Source organism: Heterodontus francisci, chromosome 28, assembly GCF_036365525.1.
Source record: "Heterodontus francisci isolate sHetFra1 chromosome 28, sHetFra1.hap1, whole genome shotgun sequence".
Taxonomy (NCBI): Eukaryota; Metazoa; Chordata; class Chondrichthyes; order Heterodontiformes; family Heterodontidae; genus Heterodontus; species Heterodontus francisci.
The window spans coordinates 29904983-29922015 of NC_090398.1; the positions used below are offsets into that span (position 1 = coordinate 29904983).

The window sequence follows — 17033 nt, forward strand, 5'->3', positions numbered from 1 at the left end:
CCCCTATCAGCATTCTGAATGGATCGTTCCCTCCGCGACACCCTGGTCCACTCCACCATTATCCCCACCACCTCATCCCCTTCCCACGGCACCTTCCCCTGCAATCGCAGGTGGTGTAATACCTGCCCATTTACCTCCTCTGTCCTCATTATCCCAGGCCCCAAACACTCTTTTCAGGTGAAACAGCGATTTACTTGTACCTCTTTCAACGTAGTATACTGTATTTGCTGCTCACAGTGTGGTCTCCTCTACATTGGGGAGACCAAACGTAGACTGGGTAACCGCTTTGCGGAACACCTCCCCTCAGTCCGAAAGCATGACCCTGAGCTTCCGGTTTCTTGCCATTTCAACACTCCCCCCTGCTCTCATGCTCACATCTCTGTCCACGGATTGCTGCAGTGTTCCAGTGAACATCAACACAAGCTCAAGGAACAGCATCTCATTTATCGATTCGGCACACGACAGCCTGCTGGACTGATCATTGAGTTCAATAATTTCAGAGCATGACGGGCCCTCCAATTTACTTATATTTTTAGTAATTTTTTCCTTTTTGATTTTTTTTGTGTTTATTTTATTTTATTTTAGTTTGTTCAGTTTGCTTACCCACTGATTTTTTTTCATGTTTATATTTGCGGCTGTTCAATTTTCAGTCCATTAACACCCTATCTGTACTAATGCTTTGTCTTTCAATACACCAGTAACATATTGTTTGCCTTTGCTGCATGACCTTCTGGTCAGCTATTCTGTGACCTTGACCTATCTACACCCTCTCCTTTGTTATCTCTTGCCCCACCCCTGCTTTACTTGCTTATAACCTTTCACATTTCTAATATTTGCCAATTCTAAAGAAGGGTCACTGACCTGAAACGTTGGCCGGAATTTTACGCTGGGCGGATGGGAGTCAGACTCCAACGTAAATGTCGGCGCCGATCCCACTCCCGCTCAGCCTGGGGATCTGTCCTGTATTTTATGGATCCCCAGGCTGTCACTGGCCCGAGGCGGGACTTCCACCCGCTTGAGAGAGGAGATCCTGCCTCAGTGAGCTGCCGGCCAATCAGCGGGCCGGCAGCTCTTAGTCTCAGCAGCGTCACCGGGAGCAGTGGCCACTGCTGAGACTGCAGGCCAGCTGACCGAGGAGGACACAATGGAACCAGGACAGAAGGTAAGTTCGGGCAGCCTCACCAGGGGAATCGGTCGTGCCCTGGTGAGGCTCGGGTGGTCCTCTGGGGGGAGGTGGGCATCTTGGATCCCAGGGTTGGGTTGGGAGGCGGGGGCGGCCCTCAATCGGGTACCCTGTGCCCGATTGCCAGGCCACCTCCCCAGGGTGCGGAAAAGCTGGCAGCTATAGCTGGGCGGCCATTCACGTCCCCGGCACACCTGCTTGCCACAGGTAAAATACCCGTGGAGGCGGGCGAGGGCCGTTGAGTGGCCATTAAGTGGTGAGGCTGCCCGAACTTACCTTCTGTCCCAGTCTCACACCCCCGCCCCCTCTACTGGACCTCCGTAAACTTGGTCGGCGGCAGAATCGGGGTGTTTAAGCCTCCCGGAGCCTGCTGCTCAATTTTACGCCGCACCCGCGCCACCATCCGACCCGCTGGGGCGGCGTAAAATTCCGGCCGTTAACTCTGCTTCTCTCTCCACAGATGCTGCCAGACCTGCTGAGTATTTCCAGTATTTCTTGTTTTTAAGCCAGGGTATCAACCCTGATTCAATGAGGAGTGGGGAAGAACATGCCAAGAGCAGCAGAAGGCATATATAAAAATGAGGTGACAACCTGGTAAGGCGACAACACAGAACTATATGCATGTTAAACAGAGGGTTGAGGGCACTGCCCTGAAGAACTCCTGCAGTGATGTCCTGGGTCTGAGATTAGTTTTTATTCTTTCACGAGATGTGGGCATCACTGGTTGGGACAGCATTTATTGCGCATCCCTAATTGCCCTTGAGAAGGTGTTGATGAGCTGCCTCCTTGAACCACTGCAGTCCATGTGGGTTAGTTACACCCACCGATGCTCAGTTTGGTTTCCATTAGCGTCACTTGGCTTCTGAACTCATTACAGCATTGGTCCAAACATGAACAAAAGAGCTGAATTCAAGAGGTGGGGTGAAAGTGACCAAGTGACTGCCCTCGATATCAATGCAGCATTTTACCCAATATGGCATCAAGGAGCCCTGGCAAAATTGAAGTCAATGGGAATCGTGGGGGGGGGGGGGGGGTGAGCTCTCCACTCGTTGGTGTCATACCGAATACAAAGGAAGATGATTGGGGTTGTTGGAGGCCAAACATTTAAGCTCTGGGACATCACTGCAGGGGTTCCTCAGGGTAGTTTCCTACCATCTTCAGCTGCTTCATCAATGACCTTCCTTTCATCATATCAGAAGTGAGGATGTTCATTGATGATTGTAGTCTTCAGTACCATTTGCAACTCCTCAGATACTGAGACTGTCCCCATCCACATGCAGCAAGTCCTGGGCAAAATTCAGCCTTCTGCAAATAAATAGAAAGTAATATTCGTGCCACACAAGTGCCAGGCACTGACCATCTCCAACAAAAGAGAATCGAACCATTTTGCCTTGACATTCAATGGTATTACCATCACTGAGCATCCCACTAAGCCTCCCCCACCCCACCTCAGCATCAATATCCTGGGGGTTGTCACTGACCTGAAAGCTAACTTGACCAACCACACAAATACTGTGACTACAGTATTGAGGCTGGGAATTCTGCAGCGAGTAACCTACTTCCTAACTCTCCAAAGCCTGTCCACCATCCACAAGTCAGGGGCGTGATCGAATACTCTCCACTTGGCTGGATGAGTGCAGCTCCAACAACACTCAAGAAGCTCGACACCATCCAAGACAAAGCAGTCTACTTGATCGGCAGCCCATCCACCAACTTAAACATTCACTCCTCCACCAGCAGCACACAGTGGCAGCAGTGTGTACCAGATACAAGATGCAGTACAGCAACTTGCCAAGCCTCTGCCGACAGTACCTTCCAAACCCACAACCTCTACCAACCAGAGAACAAGGGCAGCAGCTGCATGGTGTCACACTCACGAGAAGTGCAATGGTGGAAATACAGAAGCAAACTGACAATTTATAAAAACTGACCGTCCCTTTGAAAAGTGGACAGTGTGCTGCAAAATGGCTGCCGAACGTTGGGCTGACTTGGCCTGTATATTCAAACTGTCTCACGATCTGTTAAGAACAAAAGGATACATTCCAGGCTCGGAGGTGTCAATTACACCCATCCTGAAAACATCAAGAGACATTCCTGAATTGAATGGTTTCTTCTGAAACAAAGGATGTGCGACGTAGCCACATTCTGGGCCACTTTGTGGTCACAACAGGGAGGGAGCAGGCATCTCCTAACAGTGACTAATGTGAGTGGTTTTTTTTTAACCTTAAAAAGGTCTCTCTGGAGAGCGAAAGAGAGACACAGAGAGAGAGAGAGAGAGAGAGATAACAGGAATATCTCCAAAAAGAAGTCCAACCAAGGGCTATGAAAAGTAGCCCAGCAAAAACCAAAGAAGGAGCCCTGCTGCAAATTCTCCACTTCAACTTGGTACAGCAGAGAACTGAAAGTGACCAGCGCCTCCTCCAGTCTGAAGTCTTAACTACCAGAAAATGGCAAACACCCAGGCCTGCAACTTTAAAGAAACTGTCCTCGGAGAAGATTCAACAGGTTTACCATGAACCCCTAACACCTACCTAATTTCAAACTATTTACCCTTTTCCTCTCTATCTATCGATTCTTTTGTCAGTGTGTGAGTGAAAACGTGCATGGATGCAGTTACGACCATTTCAGAAATGAAAACTGTTCAATAAATAGTTAATCTTCTGTTTTAAACCTCCAAGAAAACCTGTCACTGTCTGTTTATTTGACAAATAAAACACAAGGGGTTAAAACCTGAACAACAAAATCACTTGCTGTGGTCAGTTGGGAAGTGAACAGTGGGAACAAGCCAGGCCTCACCCACCTGGCCATAACAATGGGAACACCACCACCTACAAGTTCCCCTCTAAGTCACACATCATCCTGACTTGGATCGGTTTTGCTGTTCCTTCACTGTCACTGGGTCAGAAACCTGGAACTCCCTTCCTAACTGCAGTGTGGGTGTACCTACACCAGATAGTCTGCAGCAGTTCAAGACAGCTCCCCATCACCTTCTCAACAGCAATTAGGATGGGCAACAAATGTGGGCCTTGCCAGCGATGCTCAAATCCCATGAACGTATAACAAAAATGTACAGGACTGCTAAGCATTGATCTGATACGTTGGTTGTGGGATCGCTTAGCTCTGTCTACAGCATGCTGCTTCTGCTGTTTATAATGCATGTAGTCCTGTGTCATTACATTATCAGGTTGGTGCCTAATGTTTAAGTATGCCCAGTGCTGATCCTGCAATGCTCTCCTACACTCACCATTGAACCAGGTTGAACCCCTGGCTCCACAGTAACTGTAGAGTGAGAGATATGCCATGCCACGAGGTTACTGGTCACGATGGAATACAATTCTGCTGCTCCTGATGGTTCACAGTGCCTCATGGATTCCCAGATTTGTGTTGTTAGATCTGTTCTGAAACTATTACATTCAACACTATGGCAGTTGCCCCTCAGCACGATGGAGGGGGTCCTCAGTGTGAAGATGGGATTTACTCCACAAGCATTGTGTGGTTGTCACTCCTACCAATACTGTCATGGACAGATGCATCTGCAATAGGTAGATTGGGGAAAATGATGCCAAGCAGGTTTTTACCACGTGTTGGTTCTCCCATCTGTCGCAGGCTCCGTCTGGCAGTTATGTCCTCACGACTTAGCCAGTTCGGTCAGCAGTGGTGCTGCACTGAAGTGCCCCATTCAGAGTACATTCTGTGACATCTCTTCTCAGTGTGTCTTCTGTGTGGTGTTCAACATGAACAAATAATATTTTATCAGCTGAGGGAGTGCTGTAGGTGGTAATCAACAGGATATTTCCTTGTCTATATGTGACCTGATGCCATGAGAATTCAAGGGATCTGGAGTCAATGTTGAGAGCTCCCAGGGCCACTCTCTCCTGACTGTGTAACACTGTGCCACCACCTGTGATGGGTCTGTCCTGTCAGTGGGACTGGACATATCCAGTGATTGTGATGGAGGAATCTGGGCCATTGGCTGAGATATATGATGATGTAACTATGACTATTTCAGGCTGTAGTTTGACGAGCCTGTGGGACAGCTCTCCCAATTTTGGCACAATTCCCCAGATGTCAGTGAGAAGCACTTTGCAGGGTCGACTGGGCTGGTTATATCTGGTGCCCAGGTCAATACTGAATGGTGTCAGCAGTGGCTCAGTTGGTAGCACATTTACTGTGAGTCAGAAGGTTACGGGTCCCACTCCAGAAACCGGAGAATAAAAATCAAGGCTGATACTCCAGTGCAGTACTGAAGGAGTGCTGCACTGCCAGAGGTGCTGTTTTTATGCTGAGACATTAAACCAAAACTCCTTTTCCCTCTGACGTGAATGTACAACTTCCCATGGCAATATTTCGAAGACGACCAGGGGAGTTATGCCAAGGGAGTTATTGCCTGTGTCTTGGTCAACATTTACCCCTCAATCAACATCACAAAAGCAGATTATCTGGTTATTTTTATTGCAAAGTATGACAGATCCTGGGTTCATCAATAGAGATACTGAATACAAAAGCAGGGATGTTATGCTGAACCTTTAAAAAGCTCTGGTTAGGCTACAACTTGAGTATTGCAGCCAGTCCTGGTCACCCACACCTTAGGAAGGACGCGAGGGTCCTTGTAATAGAAACATAGGAGGAGTAGGCTATTCAGCCCATTGAGCCTGCTCCATCATTCAATTAGATCATGGTTGATCATCGACCTCAATGCCACTTTCCCACGTTATCTCCATATCCCTTGGTGTCATTAGTACCCAGATATCCATCAATATCTGTCTTGAACATGCTCAATGACTGAGCTTCCACAGCCCTCTGGGGTAGAGAATTCCAAAGATTCATCACCACTCTGAGTGAAGAAATTCTTCATGATCTCAGTCTTAAATAGCCTACCCCTTATTCTGAGACGATGTCCCCTTGTTTAGACTCAAAGCCATGAGAAACATCCCATCTACATCCACCCTGTCACACCCTGTAAGAATTTTGAACGTTTCAATGAAATCAGCTCTCATTCTTCAAAATTCGAGAGAATACAGGCCCAGTTTCCTCGATCTCTCCACATAAGACAATCCCGCCACCCCAGGGTGATGCAGCAGAGATTTACCACAGTTGTTCCAGGGATGAGGGATTTTAGCTACAAGGTCAGGTTGGAGAAGCTGGGGTTGTTCTCCTTGGAGCAAAGGAGATTGAGGGGAGATTTGACAGACAGGTTTGGACAGAGTAGACAGAGAAAAGCTATTCCCATTAGCTGACTGTTCCCAAGACCGTGTACTCAGCTTTAATGTATTCGGCAAGAGAAGCAGGGGGAATGTGAGGAAAAACTTTTACACTCAGCGAGTGGTAATGACCTGGAACTCACTGCCTACGAAGATGGAGGAAGCAGAAACGATCAATGATTTCAAAAGGAAATTGGATGGGCACTTGAGGGAAATAAACTATGGGGAAAGGGCCGGCAAACGGGGCTGATTGGATTCCTCTGCAAAGAGCTGACGTGGACTCAATGGGCCAAATGGCCTCACTCTCTGTGTGGTTATGACTCTATGATGTTTATGGGAGTTTTGTGTGTGCAAGTTGGCTGCTGAGTTTCCCACATTACAACAGTGACTGCATTTCAAAAGTACCTCATGGGCGAGAAAGCGCTTTGGGACGTCTGGGGGTCAAGAAAGGCCCTATATAAATGCAAGGTTTTTATAGTTTACAGCAACTATACATTCCTTCAAGACACAAAAACCACAAAAGCAAAGGCAGTCAACCATGGATAACAAAGGAAGTTAAGGATTGCATAAGATCAAAAGAAAAGGCCAAAAATGAGCCTGAAATAGTAGCAAACCTGAGAATTGGGAGGATTTTGAAATACAGCAAAGCAGAACCAAGAAACTGATAAAGAAAGGAAGAATAGATTATGAATGTAAGCTGGCAGAAAATATAAAAACAAGCTGTAAAAGCTTCTACAGGTATGTAAAAAGGAAACGTTTGGCTGAGACAAATGTGGGTCCATCACAGGCAGAGTCAGGAGAATTTATAATGGGGAATACAGAAAGGGCAGAGAAGCTAAATGATGACTTTGTGTCTGTCTTCACTGAGGAAGATACAAGAAATCTCCCAGAATTAGAGATCCAAATGATTGGGGGGGGGGGGGGGAAGAGGAACTGAAGGAAATTAATATTAGTGAGAAGGTTGTATTGGAGAAATTAATGGGGCTGAAGGTTGATAAGTTCCCAGGACCTGATATTCGACATCCCTGAGTGTTGAAAGAGTTAGCTATGGAGATAGTAGATGCATTGATCATTTTCCAAAATTCTATAGATTCTGGAGTGGTTCCTGCAGATTGGAACATCACAAATGTCACCCACAATTTAAGAAGGAAGGGAGGGAGAAAACAGGGAATTACAGACCTGTTAGCCTTACATCAGTCATTGGGAAAATGCTAGAATCTATTCGAAAGGATTTGATAAATGGTCACTTGAATAATAATGATCTAATTGGGCATAGGCAACATGGATTTATGAATGGGAAATCCTGTTTGACGAATCTATTGGAATTGTTTGAGGATGCTACTAACAGAATTGATAAACGGGAGTCAGTGGACGTGGTATCCTTAGATTTTCAGAAGGCTTTGGATGAAGTCCCCCACAGGAGATTGGTTAGCAAAATTAAAGCACATGGGATTGGAGGTAAGATACTGGCATGGATTAAGGATTGGTGAACAGGCAGAAAGCAGAGAGTAGGAATAAACGGGTCACTCCCGCGTTGGCAGGCTGTGACTAGTAGGGTACTGCAGGGGTCAGTACTTGGGCCCCAGCTGTTCACAATATATATCAATGATTTGGATGTGGGGACCAAATGTAGCACTTACAAGTTCGCGGATGAGACAAAACTAGGTGGGAATGTGTGTTTTGATGAAGATGCAAAGCTGCTTCAAGGGTATTTGGCCAGACTTAGTGAGTGGGCAAGAACGTGGCAGATGAAATATAATGTGGAAAAATGTGAGGTGATCTCACTTTGGTAGGAAGAATAGATGTGCAGAGGATCTCTTAAATGGTAAGAGATTAGAAAGTGTAGATGTACAAAAGGACCTGGGTGTCCTTGTCAATAAGTCACTGAAAGCTAACATGCAGGTGCAGCAAGCAATTAAGAAGGCTAATGGTATGTTAGCCTTAATCACAAGAGGATTTGCGTACAGGAGTAGTGAAGTCTTGCTTCAATTGTATAGAACCTTGGTTAAATCACACCTGGAGTACTGTGTGCAGTTTTGCTCCCCTTACCTTAGGAAGGATATTATTGCCATAGAGGGAGTGCAATGAAGATTCACCAGACTTGTTCCCTGGATGGCAGGACTGTCCTATGAAGAGAGATTGGGGAAACTGGGCCTGTATTCTCCAGAGTTTCGAAGGATGAGAGGTAATCTCATTGAAACCTACAAAATACTTAAAGGGATAGACAGGATAGATGCAGCTAAGATGTTTCCCCTGGTTGGGGAGTCTAGAACCAGGGGACACAATTTCAAAGTTTGAGGTAAGACACTTAGGACAGAGATGAGGAGAAATGTCTTTACTCAGAGGGTTGTGAATCTTTTGAATTCACTACCCCAGAGGGCTTTGGAAGCTCAGTCATTGAGTATGTTTAAAGCAGAGATTGACAGATTTCTAAATACAAATGACATAAGAGGATCTGGGGGTAGTGTGAGAAAAAGACATTGAAGTGGTTGAGCAGCCATGATCATATTGAATGGCGGGGCAGACTCGATGGGCTGAATGGCTTACTCCTGCTCCGATGTTCCAATGTAATGGTCTGTCTGTTTTGAGTGCAGTAGCATAGTGGTTATGCGACTGGATTGAAATCCAGATGCGTGAACTAGTGATCTGGAGATATGAATTAATATAAAAACCAGGCCAGCTGGGGCTTTAAAGTTCGGATAGGTAAAAAAAGAAATTGGAATCAAACACAAGGATCACAAGTAATACTTGACAATAAAACTATCAAATTATTGTAAAAAAAAAGCTATCTGCTTCATCAGTGTCCACAGGGAAGGAAATCTACTCCGCAATTCTATGACTCCAGACCCACAGCAATACATTTCATTCTTAACTGCACTCTGAAAAGGCCAAGCAAGTCACTCAGTTGTATCAAACCACCACTATCAAGCCAGGTGTATAAAGGATTTCAGAGTGTATCAGGATCCTGCCAGGTGTGTATGGGGTTTCACAGTGTATCAGGATCCTGCCAGGTGTGTACGGGTTTTCACAGTGTATCAGGATCCTGCCAGGTGTGTAGCGAGTTTCACAGTGTATCAGGATCCTGCCAGGTGTGTATGGGGTTTCACAGTGTATCAGGATCCTGCCAGGTGTGTTTGGGGATTCACAGTGTATGAGGATCCTGCCAGGTGTGTTTGGGTTTTCACAGTGTATCAGGATCCTGCCAGGTGTGTATGGGGTTTCACAGTGTATCAGGATCCTGCCAGGTGTGTATGGGGTTTCACAGTGTATCAGGATCCTTCCAGGTGTGTATGGGTTTCACAGTGTATCAGGATCCTGCCAGGTGTGTTTGGGTTTTCACAGTGTATCAGGATCCTGCCAGGTGTGTATGGGGTTTCACAGTGTATCAGGATCCTGCCAGGTGTGTATGGGGTTTCACAGTGTATCAGGATCCTGCCAGGTGTGTATGGGGTTTCACAGTGTATCAGGATCCTGCCAGGTGTGTACGGGTTTTCACAGAGTATCAGGATCCTGCCAGGTGTGTATGGGGTTTCACAGTGTATCAGGATCCTGCCAGGTGTGTATGGGTTTCACAGTGTATCAGGATCCTGCCAGGTGTGTATGGGTTTCACAGTGTATCAGGATCCTGCCAGGTGTGTATGGGTTTCACAGTGTATCAGGATCCTGCCAGGTGTGTATGGGGTTTCACAGTGTATCAGGATCCTGTCAGGTGTCTATGGGGTTTCGCAGTGTATCAGGATCCTGTCAGGTGTCTATGGGGTTTCACAGTGTATCAGGATCCTGCCAGGTGTGTATGGGGTTTCACAGTGTATCAGGATCCTGTCAGGTGTGTATGCGATTTCACAGTGTATCAGGATCCTGCCAGGTGTGTATGGGGTTTCACAGTGTATCAGGATCCTGCCAGGTGTGTATGGGGCTTCACAGTGTATCAGGATCCTGCCAGGTGTGTATGCGATTTCACAGTGTATCAGGATCCTGCCAGGTGTGTATGGGGTTTCACAGTGTATCAGGATCCTGCCAGGTGTGTATGGGGTTTCACAGTGTATCAGGATCCTGCCCAGTGTGTATGGGGTTTCACAGTGTATCAGGATCCTGCCAGCTGTGTATGGGTTTCACAGTGTTTCAGGATCCTGCCAGGTGTGTATGGGGTTTCACAATGTATCAGGATCCTGCAAGCTGTGTTTGGGTTTCACAGTGTATCAGGATCCTGCCAGGTGTGTATGGAGTTTCACAGTGTATCAGGATCCTGTCAGGTGTGTATGCGATTTCACAGTGTATCAGGATCCTGCCAGGTGTGTATGGGGTTTCACAGTGTATCAGGATCCTGCCAGCTGTGTATGGGGTTTCACAGTGTATCAGGATCCTGTCAGGTGTCTATGGGGTTTCGCAGTGTATCAGGATCCTGTCAGGTGTCTATGGGGTTTCACAGTGTATCAGGATCCTGCCAGGTGTGTATGGGGTTTCACAGTGTATCAGGATCCTGTCAGGTGTGTATGCGATTTCACAGTGTATCAGGATCCTGCCAGGTGTGTATGGGGTTTCACAGTGTATCAGGATCCTGCCAGGTGTGTATGGAGCTTCACAGTGTATCAGGATCCTGCCAGGTGTGTATGCGATTTCACAGTGTATCAGGATCCTGCCAGGTGTGTATGGGGTTTCACAGTGTATCAGGATCCTGCCAGGTGTGTATGGGGTTTCACAGTGTATCAGGATCCTGCCCAGTGTGTATGGGGTTTCACAGTGTATCAGGATCCTGCCCGGTGTGTATGGGGTTTCACAGTGTATCAGGATCCTGCCAGGTGTGTATGGGGTTTCACAGTGTATCAGGATCCTGCCAGGTGTGTATGGGGTTTCACAGTGTATCAGGATCCTGCCAGGTGTGTATGGGGTTTCACAGTGTATCAGGATCCTGCCAGGTGTGTATGGGGTTTCACAGTGTATCAGGATCCTGCCAGGTGACTATGGGGTTTCACAGTGTATCAGGATCCTGCCAGGTGTGTATGGGGTTTCACAGTGCATCAGGATCCTGCCAGGTGTGTATGGGGTTTCACAGTGTATCAGGATCCTGCCAGGTGTGTATGGGATTTCACAGTGTATCAGGATCCTGCCAGGTGTGTATGGGGTTTCACAGTGTATCAGGATCCTGCCAGGTGTGTACAGGGTTTCACAGTGTATCAGTATCCTGCCAGGTGTGTATGGAGTTTTCACAGTGTATCAGGATCCTGCCAGCTGTGTATGGGTTTCACAGTGTTTCAGGATCCTGCCAGGTGTGTATGGGGTTTCACAATGTATCAGGATCCTGCAAGCTGTGTTTGGGTTTCACAGTGTATCAGGATCCTGCCAGGTGTGTATGGAGTTTCACAGTGTATCAGGATCCTGTCAGGTGTGTATGCGATTTCACAGTGTATCAGGATCCTGCCAGGTGTGTATGGGGTTTCACAGTGTATCAGGATCCTGCCAGCTGTGTATGGGGTTTCACAGTGTATCAGGATCCTGTCAGGTGTGTATGCGATTTCACAGTGTATCAGGATCCTGCCAGGTGTGTATGGGGTTTCACAGTGTATCAGGATCCTGCCAGGTGAGTCTGGGGTTTCACAGTGTATCAGGATCCTGTCAGGTGTGTATGCGATTTCACAGTGTATCAGGATCCTGCCAGGTGTGTATGGGGTTTCACAGTGTATCAGGATCCTGCCAGGTGTGTATGGGGTTTCACAGTGTATCAGGATCCTGCCCGGTGTGTATGGGGTTTCACAGTGCATCAGGATCCTGCCCAGTGTGTATGGGGTTTCACAGTGTATCAGGATCCTGCCAGGTGAGTCTGGGGTTTCACAGTGTATCAGGATCCTGTCAGGTGTGTATGCGATTTCACAGTGTATCAGGATCCTGTCAGGTGTGTATGGGGTTTCACAGTGTATCAGGATCCTGCCAGGTGTGTATGGGGTTTCACAGTGTATCAGGATCCTGCCAGGTGTGTATGGGGTTTCACAGTGTATCAGGATCCTGCCAGGTGAGTCTGGGGTTTCACAGTGTATCAGGATCCTGTCAGGTGTGTATGCGATTTCACAGTGTATCAGGATCCTGTCAGGTGTGTATGGGGTTTCACAGTGTATCAGGATCCTGCCAGGTGTGTATGGGGTTTCACAGTGTATCTGGATCCTGCCAGGTGTGTATGGAGTTTCACAGTGTATCAGGATCCTGCCAGGTGTGTATGAAGTTTCACAGTGTATCAGGATCCTTCCAGGTGTGTATGGGGTTTCACAGTGTATCAGGATCCTGCCAGGTGTGTATGGGGTTTCACAGTGTATCAGGATCCTGCCAGGCGTGTATGGGGTTTCACAGTGTATCAGGATCCTGCCAGGTGTGTATGGGGTTTCACAGTGTATCAGGATCCTGCCAGGTGTGTATGGGTTTCACAGTGTATCACGATCCTGCCGGCTGTGTTTGGGTTTCACAGTGTATTAGGATCCTGTCAGGTGTGTACAGGGTTTCACAGTGTATCAGGATCCTGCCAGGTGTCTATGGGGTTTCACAGTGTATCAGGATCCTGCCCGGTGTGTATGGGGTTTCACAGTGTATCAGGATCCTGCCAGGTGTCTATGGGGTTTCACAGTGTATCAGGATCCTGCCAGGTGTGTATGGGGTTTCACAGTGCATCAGGATCCTGCCAGGTGTGTATGGGGTTTCACAGTGTATCAGGATCCTGCCAGGTGTGTATGGGATTTCACAGTGTATCAGGATCCTGCCAGGTGTGTATGGGGTTTCACAGTGTATCAGGATCCTGCCAGGTGTGTACAGGGTTTCACAGTGCATCAGGATCCTGCCAGGTGTGTATGGAGTTTCACAATGTATCAGGATCCTGCCAGGTGTGTACAGGGTTTCACAGTGTATCAGGATCCTGCCAGGTGTGTATGGAGTTTTCACAGTGTATCAGGATCCTGCCAGCTGTGTATGGGTTTCACAGTGTTTCAGGATCCTGCCAGGTGTGTATGGGGTTTCACAATGTATCAGGATCCTGCAAGCTGTGTTTGGGTTTCACAGTGTATCAGGATCCTGCCAGGTGTGTATGGAGTTTCACAGTGTATCAGGATCCTGTCAGGTGTGTATGCGATTTCACAGTGTATCAGGATCCTGCCAGGTGTGTATGGGGTTTCACAGTGCATCAGGATCCTGCCAGCTGTGTATGGGGTTTCACAGTGTATCAGGATCCTGTCAGGTGTGTATGCGATTTCACAGTGTATCAGGATCCTGCCAGGTGTGTATGGGGTTTCACAGTGTATCAGGATCCTGCCAGGTGTGTATGGGGTTTCACAGTGTATCAGGATCCTGTCAGGTGTGTATGCGATTTCACAGTGTATCAGGATCCTGCCAGGTGTGTATGGGGTTTCACAGTGTATCAGGATCCTGCCAGGTGTGTATGGGGTTTCACAGTGTATCAGGATCCTGCCCGGTGTGTATGGGTTTTCACAGTGCATCAGGATCCTGCCCAGTGTGTATGGGGTTTCACAGTGTATCAGGATCCTGCCAGGTGTGTATTGGGTTTCACAGTGTATCAGGATCCTGCCAGGTGTGTATGGGGTTTCACAGTGTATCAGGATCCTGCCAGGTGTGTATGGGGTTTCACAGTGTATCAGGATCCTGCCAGGTGTGTATGGGGTTTCACAGTGCATCAGGATCCTGCCATGTGTGTATGGAATTTCACATTGTATCAGGATCCTGTCAGGTGTGTATGCGATTTCACAGTGTATCAGGATCCTGCCAGGTGTGTATGGGGTTTCACAGTGTATCAGGATCCTGCCAGTTGTGTATGGGGTTTCACAGTGTATCAGGATCCTGCCAGGTGTGTATGGGGTTTCACAGTGTATCAGGATCCTGCCAGGTGTGTATGGGGTTTCACAGTGTATCAGGATCCTGCCAGGTGTCTATGGGGTTTCACAGTGTATCAGGATCCTGCCAGGTGTGTATGGGGTTTCACAGTGTATCAGGATCCTGCCAGGTATGTATGGAGTTTCACAGTGTATCAGGATCCTGTCAGGTGTGTATGCGATTTCACAGTGTATCAGGATCCTGCCAGGTGTGTATGAAGTTTCACAGTGTATCAGGATCCTGTCATGTGTGTATGGGGTTTCACAGTGTATCAGGATCCTGCCAGGTGTGTATGGGGTTTCACAGTGTATCTGGATCCTGCCAGGTGTGTATGGAGTTTCACAGTGTATCAGGATCCTGCCAGGTGTGTATGAAGTTTCACAGTGTATCAGGATCCTGCCAGGTGTGTATGGGGTTTCACAGTGTATCAGGATCCTGCCAGGTGTGTATGGGGTTTCACAGTGTATCAGGATCCTGCCAGGTGTGTATGGGGTTTCACAGTGTATCAGGATCCTGCCAGGTGTGTATGGGGTTTCACAGTGTATCAGGATCCTGCCAGGTGTGTATGGGTTTCACAGTGTATCACGATCCTGCCGGCTGTGTTTGGGTTTCACAGTGTATTAGGATCCTGTCAGGTGTGTACAGGGTTTCACAGTGTATCAGGATCCTGCCAGGTGTGTATGGGTTTCACAGTGTATCACGATCCTGCCGGCTGTGTTTGGGTTTCACAGTGTATTAGGATCCTGTCAGGTGTGTATGGGGTTTCACAGTGTATCAGGATCCTGCCAGGTGTGTATGGGGTTTCACAGTGTATCAGGATCCTGCCAGGTGTGTATGGGGTTTCACAGTGTATCAGGATCCTGCCAGGTGTGTATGGGTTTCACAGTGTATCACGATCCTGCCGGCTGTGTTTGGGTTTCACAGTGTATTAGGATCCTGTCAGGTGTGTACAGGGTTTCACAGTGTATCAGGATCCTGCCAGGTGTGTATGGGTTTCACAGTGTATCACGATCCTGCCGGCTGTGTTTGGGTTTCACAATGTATTAGGATCCTGTCAGGTGTGTACAGGGTTTCACAGTGTATCAGGATCCTGCCAGGTGTGTATGGGGTTTCACAGTTTACAGGGTCTTGATTGAAAGGCTTCACAAGTGATGCCCATCATCAGCTGCATTGTGTGAAATAATGTCAAGTCCACATATTTACAGCATAGATCAGAAATTGTACAAATTGAAATTTGAATCTCTGCAGAATATATGAGGATTGATGACAAATTTCAACAACGTTCAATCCTGTTCCACATTCTTTGAATTTGATTCCCAGATTCTGACAAACGGATGCAGTCAAACATTTTGTTTCTCAAAAGTGAAATAAACGGTTTGAAATCTCTGTATCATCACTTACCTTTCAGGTTACCGGGTACTTCGGATAAACCTTGTGCGATATTCATATCGTCAAATGGATCAGAACCTGTTTAAATTATTTAGATTTCATGAAATCAGATTTGTGTAATATTATAGTAAATTCTGCAGTGTTTGAATCTGAAGTTGAATTCAGTGTGTGATTTTACCGTACCGAGTTCCTGTATTTCTTTCAGTATTTTGTCCAACTTTGGTACTCCGTGACGCATTTTCACAAAGGATTCCCACATCACCCTTCGGGCCTGAGAGCCTTTCTCCATTACCAGATTTAGGAGAAGTTTGGAACTGTCCGCCCTGTTTCCCTTCTTTGTGAGTTCAATGATCTTCTGTGAAGAATAATAATGATTACATTGAGGAGGGGAGTGAAAGACACACATAGAGAATGAGAAGGAAAGGATCTGCTCAATGATGATATCTCCCAGTGGTTTTCAGCACAGAAAGCAGTCACTGGGCTGGTTACTGATCCATTCTGAACATGAGCGGAATATTCTAGAAACATCTTCGGAACATGGGAACAGGAGGAGGCCATTCACTCCTCGAGGCTGCTCCACAATTCAATCAGATCATGGCTGATCTGTACCCTAACTCCATCCACTCACTTTGGCTCCATATCCCTTAATACCCTGGGTTAGCAATAATCTATCAATCTCTGATCTTGATTCAGTCATTAATGGAAATCAATTAGATGGAACCAAAATAGAAATCAGAAGAGTTGTTCCAGGAGAGTGAGGAATCACTGAGAATCTGCAGCAATTTTAATGGGATTAGTTTTCTCTGTCCTTCAGTGTCCAACATGACATCAGATACTGACTGACAAAATGATCCACTTGTTTCTCACACTTTCTTCCTGTTGTCACACTTTCTGATTTACTCAGAAATAAAAGACCAGAGAATCAGAATTCAAGTGACAGGGAAGGGTTAATTCTGAAGTGAGGGAAGCAGCTAGAAAACTGTCTGAGAAATGACCACCGACTAATCGAAATAACCACTGTTGATTTATCGTTCAGGAGGATCAACCAATAATAATGAAAATCCACTCACTTGTCCCTCGCTAATTATACATTTGATTCCCAGTATTTTACATGCCCTCTGTTGGGTGGAAACCTCGACTGGGAGCATATATTGAGCAATGGGGCTTGTGTAGTCAGGACTTTCATCAACAGCTTAGCTCTGTATAGTGGCTTTAATGAAGATTGTCATAAAACCTAATGTCCTTTAGGTCTGGCCTCTACGTGACTCCAGTCCTTCATCAATGTGGTCACCTCTGAAATGGCCGAACAAGTCTCGATAAAGGAGGATATACAAGAACAAAACCGAGTAGGTCACGTACTTTTCACCTCAGCATCAGATTTGGACACGATGAAGGAA

General features: G+C 46.9%; 1 protein-coding gene across 1 annotated transcript in view; it reads right to left on the reverse strand.

The window, feature by feature from the left end:
* LOC137345184 (NACHT, LRR and PYD domains-containing protein 3-like) overlaps positions 1–17033 on the reverse strand; it is a 71407-nt gene that overhangs the window by 32510 nt on the left and 21864 nt on the right. Inside the window, exons 5-6 of the mRNA XM_068008649.1 lie at positions 15820–15991; positions 15649–15714 (exon numbers count right to left, since the gene is read on the reverse strand). Coding sequence (XP_067864750.1) covers positions 15649–15714; positions 15820–15991 — 238 coding nt within the window. The remainder of the gene's footprint in view (positions 1–15648; positions 15715–15819; positions 15992–17033) is intronic.